This window comes from Folsomia candida, unplaced genomic scaffold (genome assembly GCF_002217175.1).
Source record: "Folsomia candida strain VU population unplaced genomic scaffold, ASM221717v1 Fcan01_Sc002, whole genome shotgun sequence".
Lineage (NCBI taxonomy): Eukaryota > Metazoa > Arthropoda > Collembola > Entomobryomorpha > Isotomidae > Folsomia > Folsomia candida.
In genome coordinates, this window is record NW_019091194.1 from 2,734,133 (window position 1) to 2,754,688 (window position 20,556).

General features: G+C 37.4%; 5 protein-coding genes across 7 annotated transcripts; 4 read left to right on the forward strand and 1 right to left on the reverse strand.

The window, feature by feature from the left end:
- Positions 1–40: 40 nt before the first annotated feature.
- On the forward strand, positions 41–8,464 carry LOC110842655 (endoribonuclease Dicer-like). Its single transcript, XM_035848512.1, is given in 27 exon segments — positions 41–1,016; positions 1,123–1,178; positions 1,242–1,297; positions 1,364–1,423; positions 1,500–1,665; positions 1,738–1,863; positions 1,938–2,125; positions 2,197–2,480; positions 2,552–2,678; positions 2,760–2,870; positions 2,940–3,666; positions 3,739–4,002; positions 4,087–4,257; positions 4,331–4,553; positions 4,621–4,811; positions 4,901–5,134; positions 5,216–5,690; positions 5,768–5,859; positions 5,932–6,192; positions 6,266–6,376; positions 6,459–6,898; positions 6,983–7,092; positions 7,173–7,396; positions 7,475–7,531; positions 7,623–7,728; positions 8,022–8,106; positions 8,166–8,464. Coding segments are annotated over 27 exon segments (5,220 nt in total). The 5' UTR covers positions 41–943; the 3' UTR covers positions 8,368–8,464.
- A 103-nt stretch (positions 8,465–8,567) lies between these two features.
- LOC110843973 lies at positions 8,568–10,067 on the forward strand. The gene is made up of 6 exons (XM_022090048.2): positions 8,568–8,798; positions 8,874–9,086; positions 9,158–9,284; positions 9,350–9,600; positions 9,676–9,694; positions 9,782–10,067. Exons 1-6 carry the CDS (start codon positions 8,690–8,692, stop codon positions 9,918–9,920), a joined length of 858 nt encoding a protein of 285 aa, XP_021945740.1. The 5' UTR covers positions 8,568–8,689; the 3' UTR covers positions 9,921–10,067.
- Positions 9,955–12,176, reverse strand: LOC110843972 (ras-related GTP-binding protein A). 2 transcript variants are annotated; one of them, XM_022090047.2, is made up of 8 exons: positions 12,011–12,176; positions 11,775–11,874; positions 11,589–11,701; positions 11,342–11,518; positions 11,182–11,277; positions 10,878–11,114; positions 10,718–10,811; positions 9,955–10,640 (listed from the first exon to the last, which is right to left on the reverse strand). In XM_022090047.2, exons 1-8 carry the CDS (start codon positions 12,029–12,031, stop codon positions 10,549–10,551), a joined length of 930 nt encoding a protein of 309 aa, XP_021945739.1. In that variant the 5' UTR covers positions 12,032–12,176; the 3' UTR covers positions 9,955–10,548. The 2 variants fall into 2 exon arrangements, with proteins under 2 accessions (XP_021945739.1, XP_035704406.1); XM_035848513.1 differs by having other exon boundaries at positions 11,999–12,176.
- A 25-nt stretch (positions 12,177–12,201) lies between these two features.
- Positions 12,202–15,462, forward strand: LOC110842656. Its single transcript, XM_022088438.2, has 8 exons — positions 12,202–12,448; positions 12,520–12,730; positions 12,796–13,217; positions 13,303–13,439; positions 13,527–13,721; positions 13,794–13,886; positions 13,968–14,298; positions 14,383–15,462. Exons 1-8 carry the CDS (start codon positions 12,323–12,325, stop codon positions 15,352–15,354), a joined length of 2,487 nt encoding a protein of 828 aa, XP_021944130.1. The 5' UTR covers positions 12,202–12,322; the 3' UTR covers positions 15,355–15,462.
- Positions 15,463–16,574: 1,112 nt separating this feature from the next.
- Positions 16,575–19,777, forward strand: LOC110842657 (SOX domain-containing protein dichaete). Of its 2 annotated transcripts, none has more exons than XM_035848250.1 (4): positions 16,575–16,910; positions 17,366–18,186; positions 18,294–18,426; positions 18,545–19,777. In XM_035848250.1, the coding sequence occupies exons 2-4, from the start codon at positions 18,081–18,083 to the stop codon at positions 19,638–19,640; spliced, it is 1,335 nt and encodes a 444-aa protein (XP_035704143.1). In that variant the 5' UTR covers positions 16,575–16,910; positions 17,366–18,080; the 3' UTR covers positions 19,641–19,777. The 2 variants fall into 2 exon arrangements, with proteins under 2 accessions (XP_035704143.1, XP_021944131.1); XM_022088439.2 differs by having other exon boundaries at positions 17,369–18,186.
- The last annotated feature ends 779 nt before the right edge of the window (positions 19,778–20,556 follow it).

Here is a 20,556-nt window from a genome sequence, read left to right on the forward strand (position 1 = left end):
AATTTATAATTTGATAATAATTTAAACTTGAACTTTTCTAGAGGACTGACCAGTAAGAGATTTTGGCAGTGTTGACCGTCTCCAAGATTATTGAGCGAATTAACAAAGCAGAGCTCTAATATTTGTATTTTGGTGAGAGTTGCATTAACATTAATATTTGTAAAATCATTTAAAGTTAAAGGTTTAAATGTGTAGATTAAGAATGAATTTTGTGAACTAGACTATTTAGCGTAATAATAAAGTAGTAATAATATCAGCTTAAAACTAACTTTGCATGGTCTTATTTAGTAAAATATGAGACCACCGATTTCAAATTGTTATCACCAAACAAAACCGAATTCAGCAACTGAATACTTTCTGTAATCTGACATTCATACATATACATATTTACATAGTACATTTATCAGTGATAAGATACGGTTAAATTTGCATGAAAACGTTTTTGTATTAACTACTTATTCTACGTCGTCATAAAAAACAAGCAGTGCAGACTTGGTATAAGTGGATAATTTTTACGCGAGGTATCACAATACTAATGGATCTGACGATTTCATATATAAGCTCGGGTTAAACATATAATCAAAGTATGCTAATTTAAAAACAATTTTTTAATTAGTTTAGAGTTGAATAAAGAAATCCAAAAACTTGAATTTGCAAAAATGGGGCAAAACGAGCGAAATCGATCAATTTGCAAAACTGAGGTGGGAGTCAGTTGTACATGTGTGAAGTCAAAAGTCTGAAAAACTTGTCTATGGATTTATTTATTTTATTTAGCCACTAAAAATTATATAAGATTTGCAACCATTTTGGTTTAATGGCTGGTGCAGCGTGGTCGACCTGTCTGTGATTACTAGACGAATCGAAATCTGATCGGATCTGTGTTCACGGGGACATAGAACGCTTCCAGCTACCGTTCCTGTCCACCGCTAGGCGTTTACACGAAATGAGGGTCGTCCGGTGTCTTTGCTCCAGGTGCAACTTGTACTTGAAGGTCACGACGGATGCAGGGGATCTGGGTAAGTTGATGACTTGTGACTTTTATATCTATTCATTTGTAAGTCGAGAAGATATGGATTATGGATGATAAGGAATGCAAAATGGCTAAAAAACAATATTTTCTAGATTACCATTCTGAAGCGCAACTAAAGAGCTTGTGCTTCGAAGATCGGAAATACCAGGTAATGTGTCAATGAAAAAGATATAAAATCACTGGAAATTGTCTTATTTTGGATACTTTTCAGACTGCCTTGCTAGAATATGCCAAGACCCATAATATTATGGCTTGCCTACCAACAGGGTAAAAAAAGTTACTTGCTAATTTAAACATAAGATTATACAATGTATAAAATTGCATTTCATACAGCTCAGGGAAGACCTTTATTGCTCTGAAGCTGATTGAACATTTCGGACCAGTGATTTCAACGTAATGGTTACTGGTTACATTAGAACTCAAAGCATATCTAGAGTTAAACTGAATATTCTAATTCTTTAATCTCTAGGGAGGGTAAGAAAGTCTTCTTTTTGGCCAATACTATACCCCTGGTTAATCAGCAAGCAGCGTTTATTCATCGGAATTCAAGTTTCAAAGTTAGGCACTTAACTGGTGATATGGATGTGGACTACTGGTCGTTAGACAAATGGGAGGCCATTGTTAATGAATTTAATGTAAGGAATTTATTATCTATCAAAGATTATTATTATCGATTAAATATTACTTGATAGCTGTATATTTACTAGGTTATGGCTATGACGTCCATGATATTTTTGAATATGATAAAGCACGGCTATATTGCATTCTCTAAAATCGCCCTCATCATTTTTGACGAGTGTCACCATGCGTTTGGAGATCACCCGATGGCCCTCGTAATATTGAAACATTTTACATAGTTAATTATTAAACATTGAATAGGGCGATTAATTTTGTAATAATATTGCAGATAATGAAGGAGTACTCACGAACAAAGGAGTCAGACCCCAGTTACCAGCTTCCCAGAATTCTAGGACTTTCCGCAACAATCATCATGGGACCTTGCAAACCCCACGAGGTTGCGTCCAAGATTCAAGGGTTGGAAAGTACACTGCACAGTGCCGCTCTGACTTACAAAGACTACGAGGAAGTGTTGAGGTGTCTTACAATGCAATTATTAATTTAACGATCCCCCTTTTTATGTGGTTAATGTTCATTCATGATTAAAGCCATTCCACGAGCTCTACCATTGAACGTATCAGTGTGTCCGAAAATGACAGGTTCGTTGACGCACTGCATGTCTCTCAAATGGAGGAATACAGCAAAGACTTGCAAGTTTTGCGAAAAAAGAGACAAAAGGAGAGGATGATGTCTGCCAAGCTAGCACCTGCTAGCATTGACTCAAGGTTGATGAACAACTTGGAGAATCTTTACCAATTACAACAGAGAAAGGCTACTCCTGGAGATTTAAAGGGAGCTCTTGATGATGTGCTTCATGCATACAAAGATCTTGGTGAACATATTCACATAAAATTAGTTAATTGACACAAATAATAAATCCTGTTTTTATGTATTTTGGAACAGGTTTGTATTGCGCCCTAATTGCAGTTAATTTACGTTTGGCATTTATCGAATTTAGTCTATTAGACATAAATGATGGAAGCGTGAAAGGTTGGTACATCAAAGTTCGTGACTACTTTCATAAACTTAGGTAACTATATGGTTCAGTCTATGTTATTCCTGTATTTATTAAAAGCATAACATAATTACTATTCCGTTCCCATTGATCCAGGTATGAAATAAACTCGTTCATGGCGGATAATGAAGTGGACGAGAAGAAATATGTGCATAGATTTATTTCGCCCAAACTTAAATCTTTGGTCAGGATTTTGGAAAAGTACAGGTACAGATTTCACAGACATGAACTTGACCCAAGGCTAATTCTACTATTAAGGTCTATGTTTTTCTCTAGGCCATTTGAATCCGCCCCAGCATGCCAATTTGGAGATGACAACCGACTGTGTGGACTTGTTTTCACAGATCGAAGGGGGACTGCTCAAGTGCTTGCGTGGTACTTGAAAGATTTAGCCAAGCATAGTAAAACTGATCATGGATTTATTCGAGCCAACTTTGTCGTGGGTACTTCACGGTCTGCATTTGAGAGCGTTGAATCACGTGTCTATGCCAGGAAGCAAATGGAAACGCTGAACAAGTAATAAGCAATACATATGTTGTCTAAAATTATGTAGGTCCGATTCGACCCAGTCAACACTTATACGTCATACATCCAGAGCATGGGAAGAGCTAGGAAGAAAGGAGCTACGTTTTATGCTTTGCTCCCAGAAAATGATTATTTCAAACTATCTGAAAAACTGACCTTGTTTCAAGAAATTAACCAAAGTATTATATTACATTTAAAGAGAAATGTAGAAAAAATCGACGCCGACCTGCACACGATAAAAAATTCGTGGCAAGCTGATGTAATCCCTCCAATTTGTCCTGGGGGGTTACCAGATAGTCCTAAAATAACAATGGACTCCGCGTATGACGTGGTGGAGAGATATTGTAATCTCCTGCCCTCAGATGGAATTGCGACTCTGCAGACTATGTCCTGGTGGAGCGATGATCAGCATATTCTTGGTCAGTACAAAGCTTATCTGAAGCTGCCACTAAACGGAGCATTGAAACAGACAGTTGAAGTATGACATTATTTTAAAATGGGCACAAAATAATAATAACCAATTTGTCTTGCAATAATTTTAATTGTACAGGGAAAAGCCATGAGAAATAAAGAATCAGCAAGACAAGCCGTGTACATGGCCGCATCACAACTTCTGCTGGACGCTGGGTGCTTGGATGACAGGCTTGTTCCATGTCATCCCACCATTCCTATCAAAATACAGAAATACTTCAAGTATCTCGTCCCATTTGGCGAAGGACCTGATGAGGAAGACGAAACCCCAGAGCCAGGGGAGCTTAATGAGAAAACGGAAAAGGATGAAGTAATTTATCGAAACGAATGGTATCCTAAAAGGGTTCGAAAAAAATCACTTAGTGAATGAAATTATTAGTGACTAATTACTAATTATTGATAAATTATATAATTGTTACTCCTACAGATCCCAAAGGTGCTTGTAGGTCCTCCACTTTCGAGTCGTCAAGAAGTTTACGTTTATAAAGTGAATTTTGACTTGGCTAAAGAACGAGAACAATCCCCATGGACTAATTTGTATAAGTTCCATAATTCGGAGGTGGGATTTGCTATAATTACTACCCAATCAATTCCAAATGTGAGTTAAACTATACAAAATGCTTATGATAAATATGTATCTAAATAAATAATTTCATAAATTTGTTAATTAGGTTGGTGTGTTTCCACTTTTTGGGACGTTTGGAACCATCCACTGCACCGTTACTCCTCTAAAATTGGGAATGAAAAATAATGCAGACTTAAAATTGAATGATCGGTTGCTGGAAAGGTTAAAGTATGTTCAGCACAGCTTGTTCTCTGATGTTTTAGGATTGAAACATCCTCTCCTTCGAGGAGATTCAGAAAGTTCCTGGTTGATCACCCCCATAACCAAGGGTATTGCGTTAACTTTATCTTTACTGTCGATAAGTGTATAATTTTAAGCATCTGTCATCTCCAATAGTTAAAAATACTTGGATATTGAACGAGAATATTGAAAAGGAGCTTAAAGAAATTGATGCCATCCAAAAAATGAGACCACCACGGATAAGTAGAGATCAGTCGAGGAGCCGAGTACCATCACGATCAACATCGAGTTTGCAAAAATCCTTTGGAAATTCAGTAGTCTTCCCGTGGTACAAAAGACCGAAACCTGTACGACCGAATCTATTTTCATTAAAAAAAAGAGCACAAGGGGATTAAAATTTAATTTGGATTTATATTTGTTCGATGTATTTTTTCAGGCTTATCTCGTAGACTGTGTCATGGAAGATTTGTCACCAATGATGGAGTTTCAGGGTGGAACTTACAAAAACTTTCTAGAGACAGAGTATAAAGTGAGGATTCAAGATTCGAACCAAAAATTATTAAAATGCAAACTTGCTGGAATTGCTCTGGGTCGGAAAGAAAGGGACCCGCTGCAGATGAACTATCTCTTGGAAAAATTTAATAAAGAGGACGAATATCCAATTTACATGGTAGAGCATTTACTACTATGATATATGCTAATTTTTGTTAATTAAATGAGACGTAGACGTTTAAGTTTTATTTTTATTAAGGTTCCAGAACTTGTGTATTCGATTAACATCCCTGCAACTTTATTCGTACAACTTAAACTACTTCCTAGCGTACTTCACCGCCTTTCGAGGCTTTTGTTGGCCCATGAGCTTCTGGCTGAGGTCTCTGCCTGTACGGGATGGCCTAAGATTCAAACGGAAGTCATTCATGGCGTGGCTGAGCTGGAATTAGTATCTTCAGCCCATGAAATGCAGAAAAAGGAGAATGAAAATCGTAGAAAACGAAGGGTCGAACTTCGCAATGAAAAAATCCAGTCAAAGAAACAGAAACCAACTAAACCACACATTGAGGAGCGAGACCTTCATTATGAATTCATTCATCCAAACGACATTACTTTGAAAGATATCAACTTGTTCCATGAAGCCGTCTCTGTACAGTCTGCGGCAAAAAAAATGACACTGCAGTCGGCCGAAATTGAGTTAGTGAGTGCAGAATTGTCGCTGAAATCAAAATTTGGTAAGGAAAAAACATTTTGCATACATAAATTGATACAAAAAGTGAAGCGATACTCATAATGGAATATGTGTGTACAGAACTCCTAAACATTGAGGATATTAAGTTGAATCCGTTGGACAAACCTCTGGATCGTGATAACATGGGACCTTCCTTACTTACCATTATGGAGGTGAGTCATACGTAAATAGATTTCTTATCAAATTTAATTTTTGGATTCTATTATCGTAAAATATCTATGTAGGCATTGAGCTACAAGTTGTCCAACGAGGGGTTGGTCGCCGAGAGATACCAAGCTATTGGATCGTCATTTTTGTCCTTTGCCACGTCCTTGTTCGCATTTTGTAACTTTCCTTTGTATGGAGAACCTTTATTGATTCAGTTACGCAACAATCTTCTGACTTTACGAGTTCTGCATATGTTCTGCAAGAGGAAAGGCCTTCCTAAAATGATAAGCGGGAGCGATTTTCATCCTGGTGCTAGTTGGATTCCACCTGGGAAACGGGTAAATCGCATGAAATATATAAAGTAACGTCACTCAACAAGGTTAAAATTTGTGTTGGTTAAAAAATTTTCAGCTTGTCCTCGAGTATCTTGGTGAACTTGTTGCAGAGAGCAAGTTGCATTTAAATATATTTGATGAACTGATTGTTAACCAGAATCCGAGGATTAATAGAAATAAATTGGACGTAAGACGTAAAAATTATAAATATTTAATACTGTATAGGAATATAAATTTGAAGCGTAGACGCTTTTTTTGGCGTATGATAGGACATGAGTCGCCAGCAAATTGAAGAATTTATAAACAAAAAGGCTTCTTTAACTCCTGGCGCTACGGAAGAGTCTTCGACAACTGCACCAGCACCACACTCATCTGATCGTAGATCTCAACCAAATCGAAAAAAGCCTGCGTTATACTCCTTTAAACACGCCACATTCACTCACACCGAGTTACCAAATTACGAGGTGGTCAACAAATTGCATGGGCTCGTAGGAACTTTCTTCGTCAGCAATGGATCCCATGGGGCTTACAAAGCTTTGCAGTGGCTGAACATTCAAGCGCCAGATTGGGAGGGTACTGGCAGAGACTTGAATGATTTTACAAGGGGGTTTCCAGATGATGTTGCAGTTTTTGAAAGGAGTTTGACGGCGAATCCTGGCCGTGAACTATTCCCTCAGTTTGAGGCTTTGGAGGAATTGATTAAATATCAGTGAGTACCACAGAATATATTTAGTTAAGTATTGTTTTAAATATTAACCTATTGTAGTTATAAATATATTTTCTGTGTCTGCAGGTTTAATAATAAGGCGTTGCTGCTTCAAGCATTTACTCATCCGACTTACCCCGGTCACAATTTACAAGACTGTTACCAAAGACTAGAATTTGTAGGGGATGCTGTTCTGGGTACAATATGTTCAAAACTCCATGCTCATAATGATTAAATTAGTTGTTATACCAAAAATTAATTAAAAATTAATATGCAGACCTCCTCTTGACGAACTACGTATACTCCCAAGAACCATGTGGTCGAAGTGCAGAAGATTTGCAAAGTATCCGTTCCGCATTTGTTAACAATGTGACCTATGCTTCACTCGCTGTCCGTCATGGATTTCAAAAACACCTCTTGTCCATGTCAAAGCCCTTGACGGACATGATTGACAACTTTGTTGTTTTTCAAGAGAGTATGGAACATCATGTCGTTGGCCACGTAAGTACGCACGAAAGTCAGATTTTTTTTCTAATTACATTGTACCAAAATCAAATATTTTCTTAATTTTCCGAATAGTTTTCCCTTGTAACAGATGAAGAGTGCCGTGGGCCAAAGCATATTGAAGTACCCAAGGTCGATGACCAATTACTCAATGAAAAATACATACAAATATTGACATTTTGATATACATATCAATACTAACGATTTTATTTTGTTACTAAAGGTTCTTGGCGATATCTGGGAAGCCCTGGCTGGTGCAATTTACATTGACAGTAAGTCTTTGGATGTCGTATGGCGTGTATTTTATCGCCTCATGCTGAATGAACTTGGTGAGCCCGAAATATTTAAAAATTGTCAAAATACAGGGTGGTTTAAATGTCAGGTTACAATGTAAAATTTTGCAATGGGAAAAATTCGCAAATATCCATTAGTTACCTAAATTTTGCCTCTGAAATTCAATATTTTAAGAATTTTGTCATAAGTTTTAATAAAAATTAATAAAAATCTCAATCCCAAATCCGTAACTAATGGAAATTTAAAAATTTTTCCCATTAAAAAATTTTCCATTGTAACCTGACATTTAAACCACCCTGTATTCATCCTATTATTTTATACTGTATAGACGTTTTCTGGGAGACAAAACCCCCATCCCCCATCCATTCACTAAAATCATTGATGGCAGAAGACGAAATTGAAATTAAGTTCAGGTATGACAGAATCAGAATTTAAATTCAGTATTTTAACTGATAAAATTATTTCGACCTAGTGGGTACTCTGGGGCCTCCACACGTGCTCGTGGAAGGGAATGTTGTCGGATAGATGTGGGACGGTTTGGAAAGTACTTTGGAATGGGGACGACATACCCGAGGGCGAAAGAAGCAGCCACAAAACTTGCTTTAAAACTAATCAAAGAAGAAACAGATTTCATAAAGGATCGTGACGCTACAAAGATCATGCTCTTATGTTAAGTATTATTTTGAATTCTGGACAGAAAGACTGAGTTTGGTCTATAATTTTTGGACAACTTATCAATAAATTGTAATACGTTACATATCTATGTTGTAATTCATAATTTGTTGTGATTTCATTTCAACTAATCGTGCATCGTGTTGCAAGTTGAGCGAGGTGTAGCCCATTGAGCAAGGTGTAGCCCATTGAGCAAAAGTTTGCTGGGAAGTACTTTTATGAAACAAAATTAAACATCGAAAAATGTGCAGTTTGTTTGTTTGTATGAGCTAATTAATTGGTCAATAGTTTAAATTAATTACCTCCCCTCGATAACTATCAACTATGCCCCTTCCCCCTGCATTAGCTGCTCGTTTGGCGAAACGAGGCCTAATTCAGACCTCAACGTCTGCGTCAGTTCGAAACAAGGAAAATTCTTCTGACGACCGGCCAAGTATTTATTAAATAATAAATTAAATGTAATTAAAAGCATACATTGTTTGTCAATTATAATCGTCAAATTTTTTAGGGTTCGTTGAAGAGGTCATAGCAGAGAGTTATGATGAACCGGGTTCCGCAGGTGGTAAGGCTCTAGGGGGGAGTTCGTCCTTATCGTCATCAACGTTAGGAAGCTCAATGTTACCCATTCGTAAACCTGCAAATTCTTCTACCATTACAAAATTCCACCGAATGGGACATTATGGGTGCCCCAACAAAGTTAATATGCATCACATCTGCACACGTAAGTAAATAATGTGATCAATTACTTATATAGAAAACTATCGCGATGCTAATTAAGCATTTGTTGGCCAGCATTTTGCGTGACGAGATGGGGACGAGGAAAGGTCAAACCTACTCCAAGTTATAACAGAAGACGACTCATGATGCTTAAAAAGTATCCACTTCCCACAAATTGGCTTGAGATTTATGATCCTGGAACGTAAGAAAAATAATGTAATAAAGACCATTGTGAAGAGTTTGAAATTGTGTTCTCATTTTTTACAGGGGAAGATATTACTACTGGCACACTGATACAGATAACGTGTGCTGGACAAGTCCAACTTATCCAAAGGCAAAAATAGGAAAAGCCGCACCAGAAATGAGGGAAAAATTGCACGATGAAGAATTGGCTGAAGCGAATAAACCAGTACCATCTAATTCTGAGCTGATGAAGAAATCTTTGAGAAAGTTGAGGCATTCTGACAAACGGAAAGCTGCAAAGGAACGGGAGGAATTAGATCCCATGGACCCTGCAGGTCGGTTTTATATTATTATCTTATAATTTATTATTTATTTATAGGTAATAAATTTGTATTGTGTATTTCCTACAGCTTATTCCGATGTTCCTCGGTATGTTTTTTCTAACATTTGGAATATATCAATCGTAAATTTAAATGGAACCCCTTAATTAACCCTTGTATTTCTTTAAATTTTTAGTGGAAATTGGGCTGCCGGACTACGTAATGAGGAGGGAACAGGCGTGGATACAACGGCAAGTGGCCCTCTATTTCAACAACGACCATATCCTTCGCCAGGAGATATTTTAAAACATAATAGGAAACCCACGTCAAAATGATTGTAATAATTAAGTTATTTTTTTAGCTGTGACGTTTTGTAATTATTTCTTTGATTTATTCACATTTAAATAATAATAAAATACTTTATCTCATATTAAATTCTGATCGTTGTATTATACGTATTAAACTTTTGCAGTCTTGTAAAATTCAAATGATTGAGAGATGACTATTATTTTCTTGTAAATTAGGAATTTTAACATTTAAAATTTTCAAACATACGAAATATAATCAACCTTCCTTCTCTTTTTTAACTCGAGTACCGTACCCTCATGAATATCTGCATGTCTTTCATCATGATAACTCTTTGGAACCTTGGCTCGGGCTCACCTCGGGTTATGCAAAACTGTGTTGAGGTCGTGGTAAAACATTTGTGAACATCACTATAGTATTGCCTCATTCTGTGCATACATTCAGTCATTACATGGATTAAGATGGGAGTAGGATATGAAAATACAAATTTAATTATTGATTACATCTAACATAATTTAAATTGACTCCTCCTGATCCGTAGTGGATTTGGTAGAACCAGTAAGTCAAAATAGCAACTAAAAATCATGGTGAAGCCAGTTAAGCAGTAATAGGACATATTACGCTTTAATATCCGATAATTCAATCGTTTTCTTCGCTTCAACGCAGAATTCTTGCCGCAGACTGAACTTTCTCGATACTTTCAAAGTGCTTGCGTGCATTTCTGATGTTAAGAAGCATTGCTGCCGATGCTAAATTGAAAAAAAATTAAAATTTTGGTCAGCTTTGAGTTTGGATGAAACAATTTTCAGTGTATAAATATACTTACGAAGACTATGATCAGAGATTACGACCATGACATAGGTATTGGGGGTGAACACATCAATGAAAGCAGCAAATTGCGAGTTCCGAACTTCCATGCTCTAGAAGAAGATTTTAAATAAGTTCGGGCTATAATGCAGTATAAATGTTTAGTTAATAACACATACTTGGAATTGAGCTGCTAGTTTGCTACATGACAGTTTAAACTGTTTTATTATATTTGAAACTTTCTCAAAACGGTGTGGATCCTTGTGTGTCTTTCTCTGTGCGTGAGAGACGACTAAGAATGTAGCACGCTCGAATAATAAGACTTCATCCGCATCAATTATGTGGGCAAATTCTGCCAAGTTATTCTCAAGCTGTCGAACGTTTGGAATTAAAGAGTAAACTATCGAGCTCCAGGCCTTTACAGAAAAATTATCATTAAGCATTTTTCAACCAACTTTAAACATCCCATCAATTAATCCAAACCTTATATAAAGTTTCGTCCCAAATTGAAGTTCTGAAACAAGTACAATCTAACGGTTTTGATAGGCGTTTTAAGTCATCTCTTCTAGTTTGGTAGATCTATTCAGCATTTGATAATTTATAACTTAATATACAACAAAACCATAATATTAGTCATAATTACCAAATCCCTTTGCTCCTCTTGAACCAAATCCATTTTGTGAATCAAACAAAATATTTTAGCGTTTGGCGAATTCTGAAGGATCGCTTCCAGACAAGATTGATAGTAATGCATGTCTTTTTCAAGTTCATGCGATTCAACGTCAAACACATAGATGAGAACTTCAACATTAGAAAAAATCTGCCAAATAAATTAAATAATTCTGATTATTGATATTAAATACATATATAGAAATTTGTTTGCAACCTACGTTATCTCTTTGGGAGGCAAAATAATTCTCCATGAACGCTTCCTGACCCCCACAATCCCACAAGTTGAGGACCAAGTTTCCCAGAAACCGGACATGCGAGTGTTCCACGTCAACTGCAAAGTGATAATTGCAGTTTTAATTAGTTAATTAATTAATAATAATTACAATTTTATAATATTTACTTACTTGTCGCCCCCAATCTTCGTGTGTCCCGTGCAATGTAATTGGCAAATATAATCGACCTCATACTAGTCTTACCAGACCCACTCTTGCCCATGAGGAGGACCTGCAAACAATTAAAATTAAAATTAAAGTTACTACTTGTCAACATTTATTATTTTATCAGTTAGTAAATATAAGAATAAAGTTTGGTAATTTTGGTTGTTTTTGTTAGCAGAAATTGTTAGTACTTTAGCGATCACCTTTTTCTTCATAGTCGCCATTATGTCGGCGGAATTACCACTCAATTGAAATAAAATGCTTAATATCTAAAACTATAAGTGGGGAACTCCTTTAAATAAATGCAACAATTAATTTAGTCACATCAGAAGCTCGTGATGTTTATTTTGTTGACGAAATGATCCAGATTCTCAGACAAACATAGAGGAACAGATCCACCGCGATCGTCTCTGGCACATGCTTTCATTTAATAACGTGCATCAACAGGATCGTGTAAAATAGGGTTTTATAGTTTTGTTTCGATAAGCCCTTATCCGACACGTTAGATAATTACGATGGCGACATCGACATCATTGTGGGAACTTTGGTCGGAAATTGCTCAAGAGTCAGACTCGTTATCGGATCCTGTACTGCTGGAAATCTTCTCGGCTGGAAATAGTCACCGTGTTTTTGACAAAATTGTAAGAAAATTACTAGTAAAATTGAAAAGAATATATATTTTATGGTTAATTGGTTTTGTGTATGTTTGTAGAGCGATGAAGATTTAAAATCAGTCCTATCCAAGGTAAAAGGGTTGTTAAATGAGCCGAAAAGTCGTGAAAAAGGGGCCTGGATTTTCAAAGAGTTGGTCGAATGCGTCGACGTAAAGAGACTCGGCGGCTTGCAGGACACACTGTTAACAGCCCTAAGGCTTATCTGCAGTGATAAGTTCTTACATTCACAAATCATTCAGGAAGCGTTGTGTGAGTTAAATTAGACTCTAAAAAGTTTGGTAGACAAACTGATTGATTGATTCCATTTGTTGCAGCCAACTTTCTCCCAAAATGTAAGAATTTGCCCGACATTTTGAAAGAGGTCACACCAAAGGGAGGATTCGTAACGAAAATCGTGGCGAGTTGCCTCGAAGAACTGCAAACCGTGGAAGGAAAAGAGATGAGACAGCCAAGTCGGGAAGTAGTGACACTGTTGAAGGTCTGTTTGGTCAATTTCCGGGGAACGTGTGGCTATTATCGTGACAAATTGGAGAAAGCGCTGGTGATTTATTTGGACCATGACAATGCCGAGTTTGTCCACCTGATTTGTGACATCATGCCACTTATTTCTCAAATTGGAGGGGGTGGTTCTTCTGGAGATAATCATAGCCAGGATTGGTTGGGAATGGTAAAGAAGTTGAGCAAGGAGGCATATGACTGTCTATATTTCTTGTACTCGGATTGTTCGGCAATTGATGTGAGTAAATATAAAATTTTATACATGAAATTTAGTTTTGAAGAATGGAAATAGATTATCGGATAATAATAATTAATCTTTGCAGGATGAGAATCCATTCGAAGAAAGTGGTTCTTTGGAACCTCTACTTCCTCCCATTACAAGTTCAAAGATTTTCGATAAAGTTTCAAAGATTAAGAAACGTTTACTAAATTTACTTCAAGCGATTGGTGCATATTTGAGGTGACCATATACACTGTCTATCGACTATCGTATTACCAGGTATATAAATGTATGAATAAGTAAATTTTATAATGGTTTTTGTTTCAGAAAATCGTTTCCTTCCTACAAGCCTGTGCCTGCCCGAAACTTGCTAAAGTTGATCAGTCATTTGATATCGGTCAACCCCACAGAATTGTTGGCCAGCCAGAAACAGACTTCTAGAAAAGAGTTGCTTTTTTTGGCAGCATTACTTCCGAATGTCCACTCTTCAGCGTTCAAATTATTGAATGATATCGTGATATGGTGAGAAGTCGCACTAAATATGTATTGCATGCATTTATTTTGACAACATTTATAAAAATTATATGATTGCAGCCTTGGCACGAACGTCCTCCCACAAGCGGTTGCAGTAGAACAGATATTCTCACAACAATGGCGTTGGATGGAGAATAGTAGGAATTCATTCGTGTAAGTTAACACCGGTTAAGATCAGAGTTAAATAGCCTTAAGTTGATCTATATATTTATATGTATGTGTTATATTCTTTAGAGATTTGAAGCTATCCATGTACTCCTCTCTCAGCCATTGGCTGAATTTGACTAAAGGACAGGTAACAAATGCAAAAACCTTAAAAATCTGGATGGACTACTTTACTCGAGAAGTGGAGCTGGAGAAAGAAAAGATCGAGCTGCGAATGTGGAGTGGAAAATCGAAAAATAAACTACACACAAAAGCCCCACCTACGCCAACTGGAATTGTGGCGAGCTGTGATGGACTAAATGCAAATAACGCATTTTTGCCGAAAAATGCAAAAGTCTGTCACATTTCCCTGATTATTTTAATGAAATTGTTTCCTGCTTCAGATCCAGAAATGCACAAGGTTGGTCAATCACTCTTACTCATTTTATGGTACAAAAATTAAGCTTCATATTTTATTTAACAAATTAATTTTAATTGTTTCCAGAATTTGTACTGCACTCTTGTAAGAACACACGTCCAAATCTACCAACAAGGCACTTTCCCAGGTCAATATGAAGACAAAAATTGTCGAATCAAGTTAAACGAGTCGTTAGTGGAACTTGCATTGAATCCAAATGCACGGTCTAGCATTTCGCTCGGACTTATTGTAAATCTATTGAGGAGAGGTTCATTGGATTCAGTCTCAAAAGTATCAGAATTATGTATATCTTCAATCTCCATGCTAGAACGACTTGTCCATCCATCTTCGCAATCCCTAGAATTTCCAATGCATCTTGTCGATCCAAGTATTTACGGCTCCAACGTAGATCGCTCCAGTATCGTGTTGAATAGTTTGTTGAAGAATAATCAAATTGAAGAAACTGACATACTTGTTGAACGACACGGACAAGATGAAAATATCGATACTGTCGATACTGGATGCCAAACGGGAGAAACTTCTATTGAAAGCGAAGAGGAGGAGGACGAGGAATTGACGTCTTCAACTACCACCAAAGTTGATTCGACTTATCCTGTCCTGACCGAAATTATGACAGAGTTGAAACGTCTCCGAGAAAAAGTTGACAAAATCAATAGTACTAATAATGAACCTAGTTTCAATTCCATTGTTCCAATTGCTCACATGCAACAATACACCATATCATCCTCCTCCTCAATACACGCAACTCAACAAAGCAACGATTTCGGACATCAGAGTAGCAGTAAGCGAAGGGTTTTGGATGAAAAAGATGACGGTTCCATCATCACCAATGGTGGAGGCGAGAATGAGAGCCTTAAAAGTTGGAAAAAAATCAAGTCAGCCGAACCTTCTACCCCAACATCATCTCAGGACGAACAATCTACTGCTCCCATGTTTGTTGTCATTGAAGACCAAAATGGCACAGGGGAGACTAACGAGTTAATGGACATGTTTAGCGATTTTGTCGATGACACCCCAATTGAGCTAATGAATAGGTAGTGGAGATATTATACTCTTTTTAATTAAAGTATGGAAATATCTTATGATGTTTATATTATAATATCAGGATTACTTTAATAAAATTAAAATCTAATTATATAATGTTGAAATTTTGGTTATAGCACAAACACAACCATGCATCGCCCCATATTACATAATGTTCATCTTCTGCTGGATACTATTTAGATAGATTTGACTCCCTTGTTGTTCTCCTTTCATCCTTTGTCTCTCTCTGCCACATTATATCCACACACAACTGCAGCATCCTATTGTGTTTGTGGAGAGTGAGAGAATTGAGCAGTTTTTGGTTGGATGTGGCCGTGAGAAAGGGTGTTTCCATTGTCTCGCTATTCTTCCAAGAGGGTATGGCCACAAAGAAGCCAATCCCTGATTCAAGTCGCCCAAATTTATACTTTCTCCTCCACTTTCTTCCACTTCAATCTCTAAACTATACAAATTGTAAATAATGCATGGACGTAAATCACAATATGTACATTTCGTGTGCACTCATTGCTTTTCCTTTAAAATTCTGAAATTCAAGCGTCTGTGCATATTACGCATGCTTTAATTCTTTAATTTTGTTCAGCTCATATCATAATCATTGCATAACATCAGTATAAAGGTCACGCTATAACAATATCGAAATGCGATTAGGTTCTGGTGCGTACAGTGATATCAAGCAAAGCGTAAGAATTGTGAATGACTTGTGGAGTGTATTCATGACACAACAACCATGATATTTACTGCATGTTGCACAAATATGTACAGATATACGAGGGAAGGACCAGAACTAACCGGGTTAACCTTGATATCGTTAAAATTCTGGGGTAGTTTTTGTGCGATTTTTCAATATGGACCTCTCTGAGGTCAACACACTGGGTCCACCTCGATTTCAAATCGTCTATATCAAGTTTTGAATCTTGTTAACGTCAAAGTTTCTGTTTTCAAATTTTTAATTGTAGATATCTTTTTCCGAAAATGTTTTTTTTTCGATCTCCATGCTTCTACCGTGAACAAATTTTTTCCTCTTTACTGCTCACTACTATATGAGTAGACCTCCCACAAGAAAAAGGGAGTGGTCACACCACCAATTTCATGGTCAACCCGAGTATTATTAGTCACCCCTCATATATAAATAGCAGAGAGGGTTGATATTCTTATTTTCCCCTTTGGTAGGACTACTCTTTATATAAGAGTAGATGTTCTTCAGCCTTTTCGCAGCATTCTCCTCACCAGTCCGTCAGTAACATGTGCGATACAGTACATTCCCAATCTCACAATAAAACGGTACCCAACAGGGAGCGAGAGTTTGTCTCATAAAGGTTCCTTCATTCCTTCCGCAGGTTCAGTCTTACCAGGAACAAGGCCCCTCAACGTTTTATCCAACTGAATATAAAAGTTGAAACAGTTTAACTAAATTCTCAACATTTTCCTGTTTTCAAAATCTGGATCATTCCAGAACCCAAATGTGTATACAGAAGAATTGAAAAACACAAATACATAAATTTAAGAAAATAAAAACACATCTGTCTCAAGTTGACGGTGTCGTCTCGTCGGTAGGCAATCTACCCTTTGTTGCTCCTTTTTAGCCCGAGTCAGGGCTCATGGAACCATCCTTTTTGTCTGTCTGTATTACGATAACTCTTGTTAAACTTATTCTATCGACTTGAATTTATTTTCATTGTCAACTTCGTTTTATTAAACATATTAGACACCTTCATAAAATATAAAAGTAGGAGAAAGTGGCCCACCCTGCTTTTTGAAATTCGTTGAAGAAAGCTAAAATTTGGTATCAAAGTGCAAGGGCACATCTGAGTTAAAAATATTAGGCTATACTTAAGAGAGAAGGGTGACCCATACTGGTTTTTGAAATTAGTCGAAAAAAGCTGAAATTTTGCATTATTTTTGACGATTGCGAATACTTTGGGTCATCTGACAAAAATTTAGAAGCGGACTCTTACCCTGAGTCGGGCTAGATCAAGGCTAAACTATAAGTTTTTCTTTATCTGAGAAGACAAATACCACAATACAATAAGTACAACGCTATTCATTTATGTCTCCAGTCTGAATTGTTAAATTAATAAAGTGTGGAGTAAAATAAGATCAAATAAGAAGTACAAACAGAGTGAGTGAGTCGGACAATGTCATTTTGTGAGACCGAGCAATAACTGACAGTCTGAAGAAAAGCTGAAATCTTCTTGTTGTCACTATTTCAAGATAATAAGACTCTTAAGGTATATAGAACCTCTGCTTGTTATATTAAACTAACCGACGATAACAAGTTATCTTGTTGTTCTTTTATTGCATTGTCTTCAAATGATAACGTAAAGTTCTTGGACAAAAGTTTATTGTGCGACGTCTCAAATTCCCACCAACTAAAGTCCTGCACAAAATACTACTGACTCCACTAAAAAAATACGTGGATTGCATTGGATAAATCAAACAACGGAGCAAGGTCGGGTCAAGAAGGACAAATAAAACCGTTTATAACAATCACTAACATATTATCAAATCAGGCAGTGTTCAAATATTTGATTTCTGATTACTTTTTGACTCTTCATTCCTCAACTCCACCACCTTTTGGTACTTGTTACAGCAGTTTAATATATGTACGTACATAATTCTACACCGGATATTGTGAAGTGGATAAGGTTGAGCTAAATTATGGGGCTTAGTTATTGTGAAACAGTCAGTGAGTGATAAGACGTTGTCGAAACGGTGTGTCCATGTCGATGTCAGTTCTCTTGTCCAAGATGCCGTCGTCGTCATCCTCATCTTCAGGAACGGACCATATAAAGCGTCCTATGAACGCTTTCATGGTGTGGTCGAGGGGTGAGTTTTTATTTACTGAATTAATAATTAATTAGTAATTAGTGCATAATTCATGAAAAAATTACAAAGCACATAAAACCATATTTCATGTTTGTATGTAATTGTAGGTCAAAGAAGAAAAATGGCACAAGATAATCCCAAAATGCACAATTCTGAAATTAGCAAGAGATTGGGGGCAGAGTGGAAATTATTGTTGGAAGGGGAGAAGAGACCCTTCATTGACGAAGCCAAGAGACTAAGGTAAGAATTAATGAGAAATGTTACATTAAAATCAAGAAAAATAGTTTGATTCCTCATCTACCTAATTAAATATACATAATTAATTACATATTTTGTGCTTTTACCATCATTAATGTAGAGCATTGCACATGAAAGAGCACCCCGATTACAAATATCGTCCCCGGAGAAAGCCCAAACCCGCCATGGCTCACACATCCAACAAATCCCCTAGCAAATCCGACCCTAATCACATGACTGGTGGGGGTGGTCACGGTCATCACCACCACCATCACCCTGGCAAATTCGCCTTTGGACTTTCTCCAAACTCCGTCATGCGAGCGATTGACTCTTTCCGTGCTGCCACAGTGGCAAACATGGCTGTAAACGCACCTTTCCCATTCTCACATCATCCCAACAGTGGTGGAGGTGCTGGTGGTCCAAATCACAATTCTGGAGGTCAAGGGTCACCTTCTTCTCACCACTCGCTCGGAGGAGGTGAAATGTCAACTTTCTCTCACAACGACCTTTCTCGCTTCCTCCCATCAATTATGCCCCCCTCATCCGTAGCCACGTCGGCCCTCGATGTCCTTTTCAGAGCCAGTCGTGCCGGCCTCATGGGATACTCCTCGTCGACCTTGAGCCCTGATGAAGTGGATGGCAAACGACCCTCTTCAATTTCCCCCGTGAACAACAACAATCATACCAACAGCAATAACAATAATAAGGGATTGTCACCCCTTTTCTTCAATCAGAGCCAGTCTCCCATTCAATTCAGCAACAGTCACCATCATCATCCTCACCATCACGGGAGAAAGTTGTCCATCTCTCCAAAACGTAAATCATCTCGAAGTCCGTCACCCTCATCCCCTGACAATTCCCCCATCACTCCGACACCCCCGACACACTTGGGATTCACGCCACCGTACGGACTGCAAAATGGGGGATATCCTTTTTACCCTGGACTTTATCCGAACCCTTATCTCGCAGCGTACCCATTCCTCCAACCACCAGCACAACAGCAGCACAGTGGTGGAGGAGGTGGTGGGGGTCATGTCATGGGGGGCATTGCAGATGTGGGGCATCATCATCCAGTACATCATCATGCCGACTTCTCAGGACTTTTTCTGTCCTCATCGGCATCCGACTTACCGAAAAAATCTCCCGTTTTTGTCGTGATGAAGGACACTGGGGGCGGAGTGAGACGGTCACCTTCTCCCGTCGTGTCAGTTGTGTAGCTATTTTTAGTGATTTGGCTGGCAATTTGGGCATGCATGATAGTGGTGAATTACTAACAATCAAGGAATGTAGCATTGGTAGGTTAGAAATGTGTAGAACTTTTTATTTTCTGAGATAAATATGATTTCAACATTCATTTCAATAATTTTTTGTAACTTAATACATACATTTTTCCTTCTGCTTCTTCTTGATGTACATGAAAATAAAATAAAATACAGATCTCATTCATTTACATGCTGAAATTGCCATGCTGTTTTAATTTCCATTGTTCCAAGCATAATTATACATCTCTGGGCAAGGTTTAAACCTGTCAAATTCATTGGTCCACCATGAGTGGAGGAGTTACATTACATATGCGTTTTTGTGGACGTGTGGACGATGTCCTCCACTGTATACATACCTGTAATCAGCATAATTTGCACAACCAGTGGAAAACAATGGACGTTGTTTATTCCGCCTTTAATTTCTTGCATATTAAAACATTAATCATTTATGAACAGAGGAGAACGAGCTGATTGGCGAACATGAAACTTTTGTTCTGTTTCGGGTTGATAAAAACAATTAGTTTTAAGCCTCCCCACATTATCGCCACTTATCACTTATCATACGCTTTTGTTTCTCCGGTATGGGTGCATTTTGCAGGAATATAAGTACATATGTGATCAAAGGGCGTGAGTGGATTGACAGAACAAAACTTATAATTCCCACATGACGATGATATGAATATGACATGAACGATTATACACAAGTGCATATTTAATAATTATTATTATTCGCATTCAATTGTTTTACCCGACAAAATTTGCAAATAAGTCTAGACAAAAGCACTTTAGTTGTCTACATCGTGACCTTTTTGGTTAACGAAACGTTGACTTTGTTTAAAATTAGTAATGCTGAAATTGGATACGATAGGAT

Bases quoted from the DNA above. Each gene is read 5' to 3' on its own strand.
- LOC110843973 (XM_022090048.2), top strand. From the start codon at position 8,690: ATGCCCCTTCCCCCTGCATTAGCTGCTCGTTTGGCGAAACGAGGCCTA. The intron at 8,799-8,873 runs GTATTTATTAAA...CAAATTTTTTAG, and splicing joins TTCTTCTGACGACCGGCCAA to GGTTCGTTGAAGAGGTCATA. The intron at 9,087-9,157 runs GTAAGTAAATAA...TTTGTTGGCCAG, and splicing joins TATGCATCACATCTGCACAC to CATTTTGCGTGACGAGATGG.
- LOC110843972 (XM_035848513.1), bottom strand. From the start codon at position 12,031: ATGGCGACTATGAAGAAAAAGGTGATCGCTAAA. The intron at 11,115-11,181 runs GTTTGGATTAAT...TTTTCTGTAAAG, and splicing joins GGGACGAAACTTTATATAAG to GCCTGGAGCTCGATAGTTTA. The intron at 10,641-10,717 runs GTAAGTATATTT...TTTTCAATTTAG, and splicing joins AATCTCTGATCATAGTCTTC to CATCGGCAGCAATGCTTCTT.
- LOC110842656 (XM_022088438.2), top strand. From the start codon at position 12,323: ATGGCGACATCGACATCATTGTGGGAACTTTGGTCGGAAATTGCTCAA. The intron at 13,218-13,302 runs GTGAGTAAATAT...TAATCTTTGCAG, and splicing joins CGGATTGTTCGGCAATTGAT to GATGAGAATCCATTCGAAGA. The intron at 13,887-13,967 runs GTAAGTTAACAC...TATATTCTTTAG, and splicing joins AATAGTAGGAATTCATTCGT to AGATTTGAAGCTATCCATGT.
- LOC110842657 (XM_035848250.1), top strand. From the start codon at position 18,081: ATGTCGATGTCAGTTCTCTTGTCCAAGATGCCGTCGTCGTCATCCTCA. The intron at 18,187-18,293 runs GTGAGTTTTTAT...ATGTAATTGTAG, and splicing joins TTTCATGGTGTGGTCGAGGG to GTCAAAGAAGAAAAATGGCA. The intron at 18,427-18,544 runs GTAAGAATTAAT...TCATTAATGTAG, and splicing joins GACGAAGCCAAGAGACTAAG to AGCATTGCACATGAAAGAGC.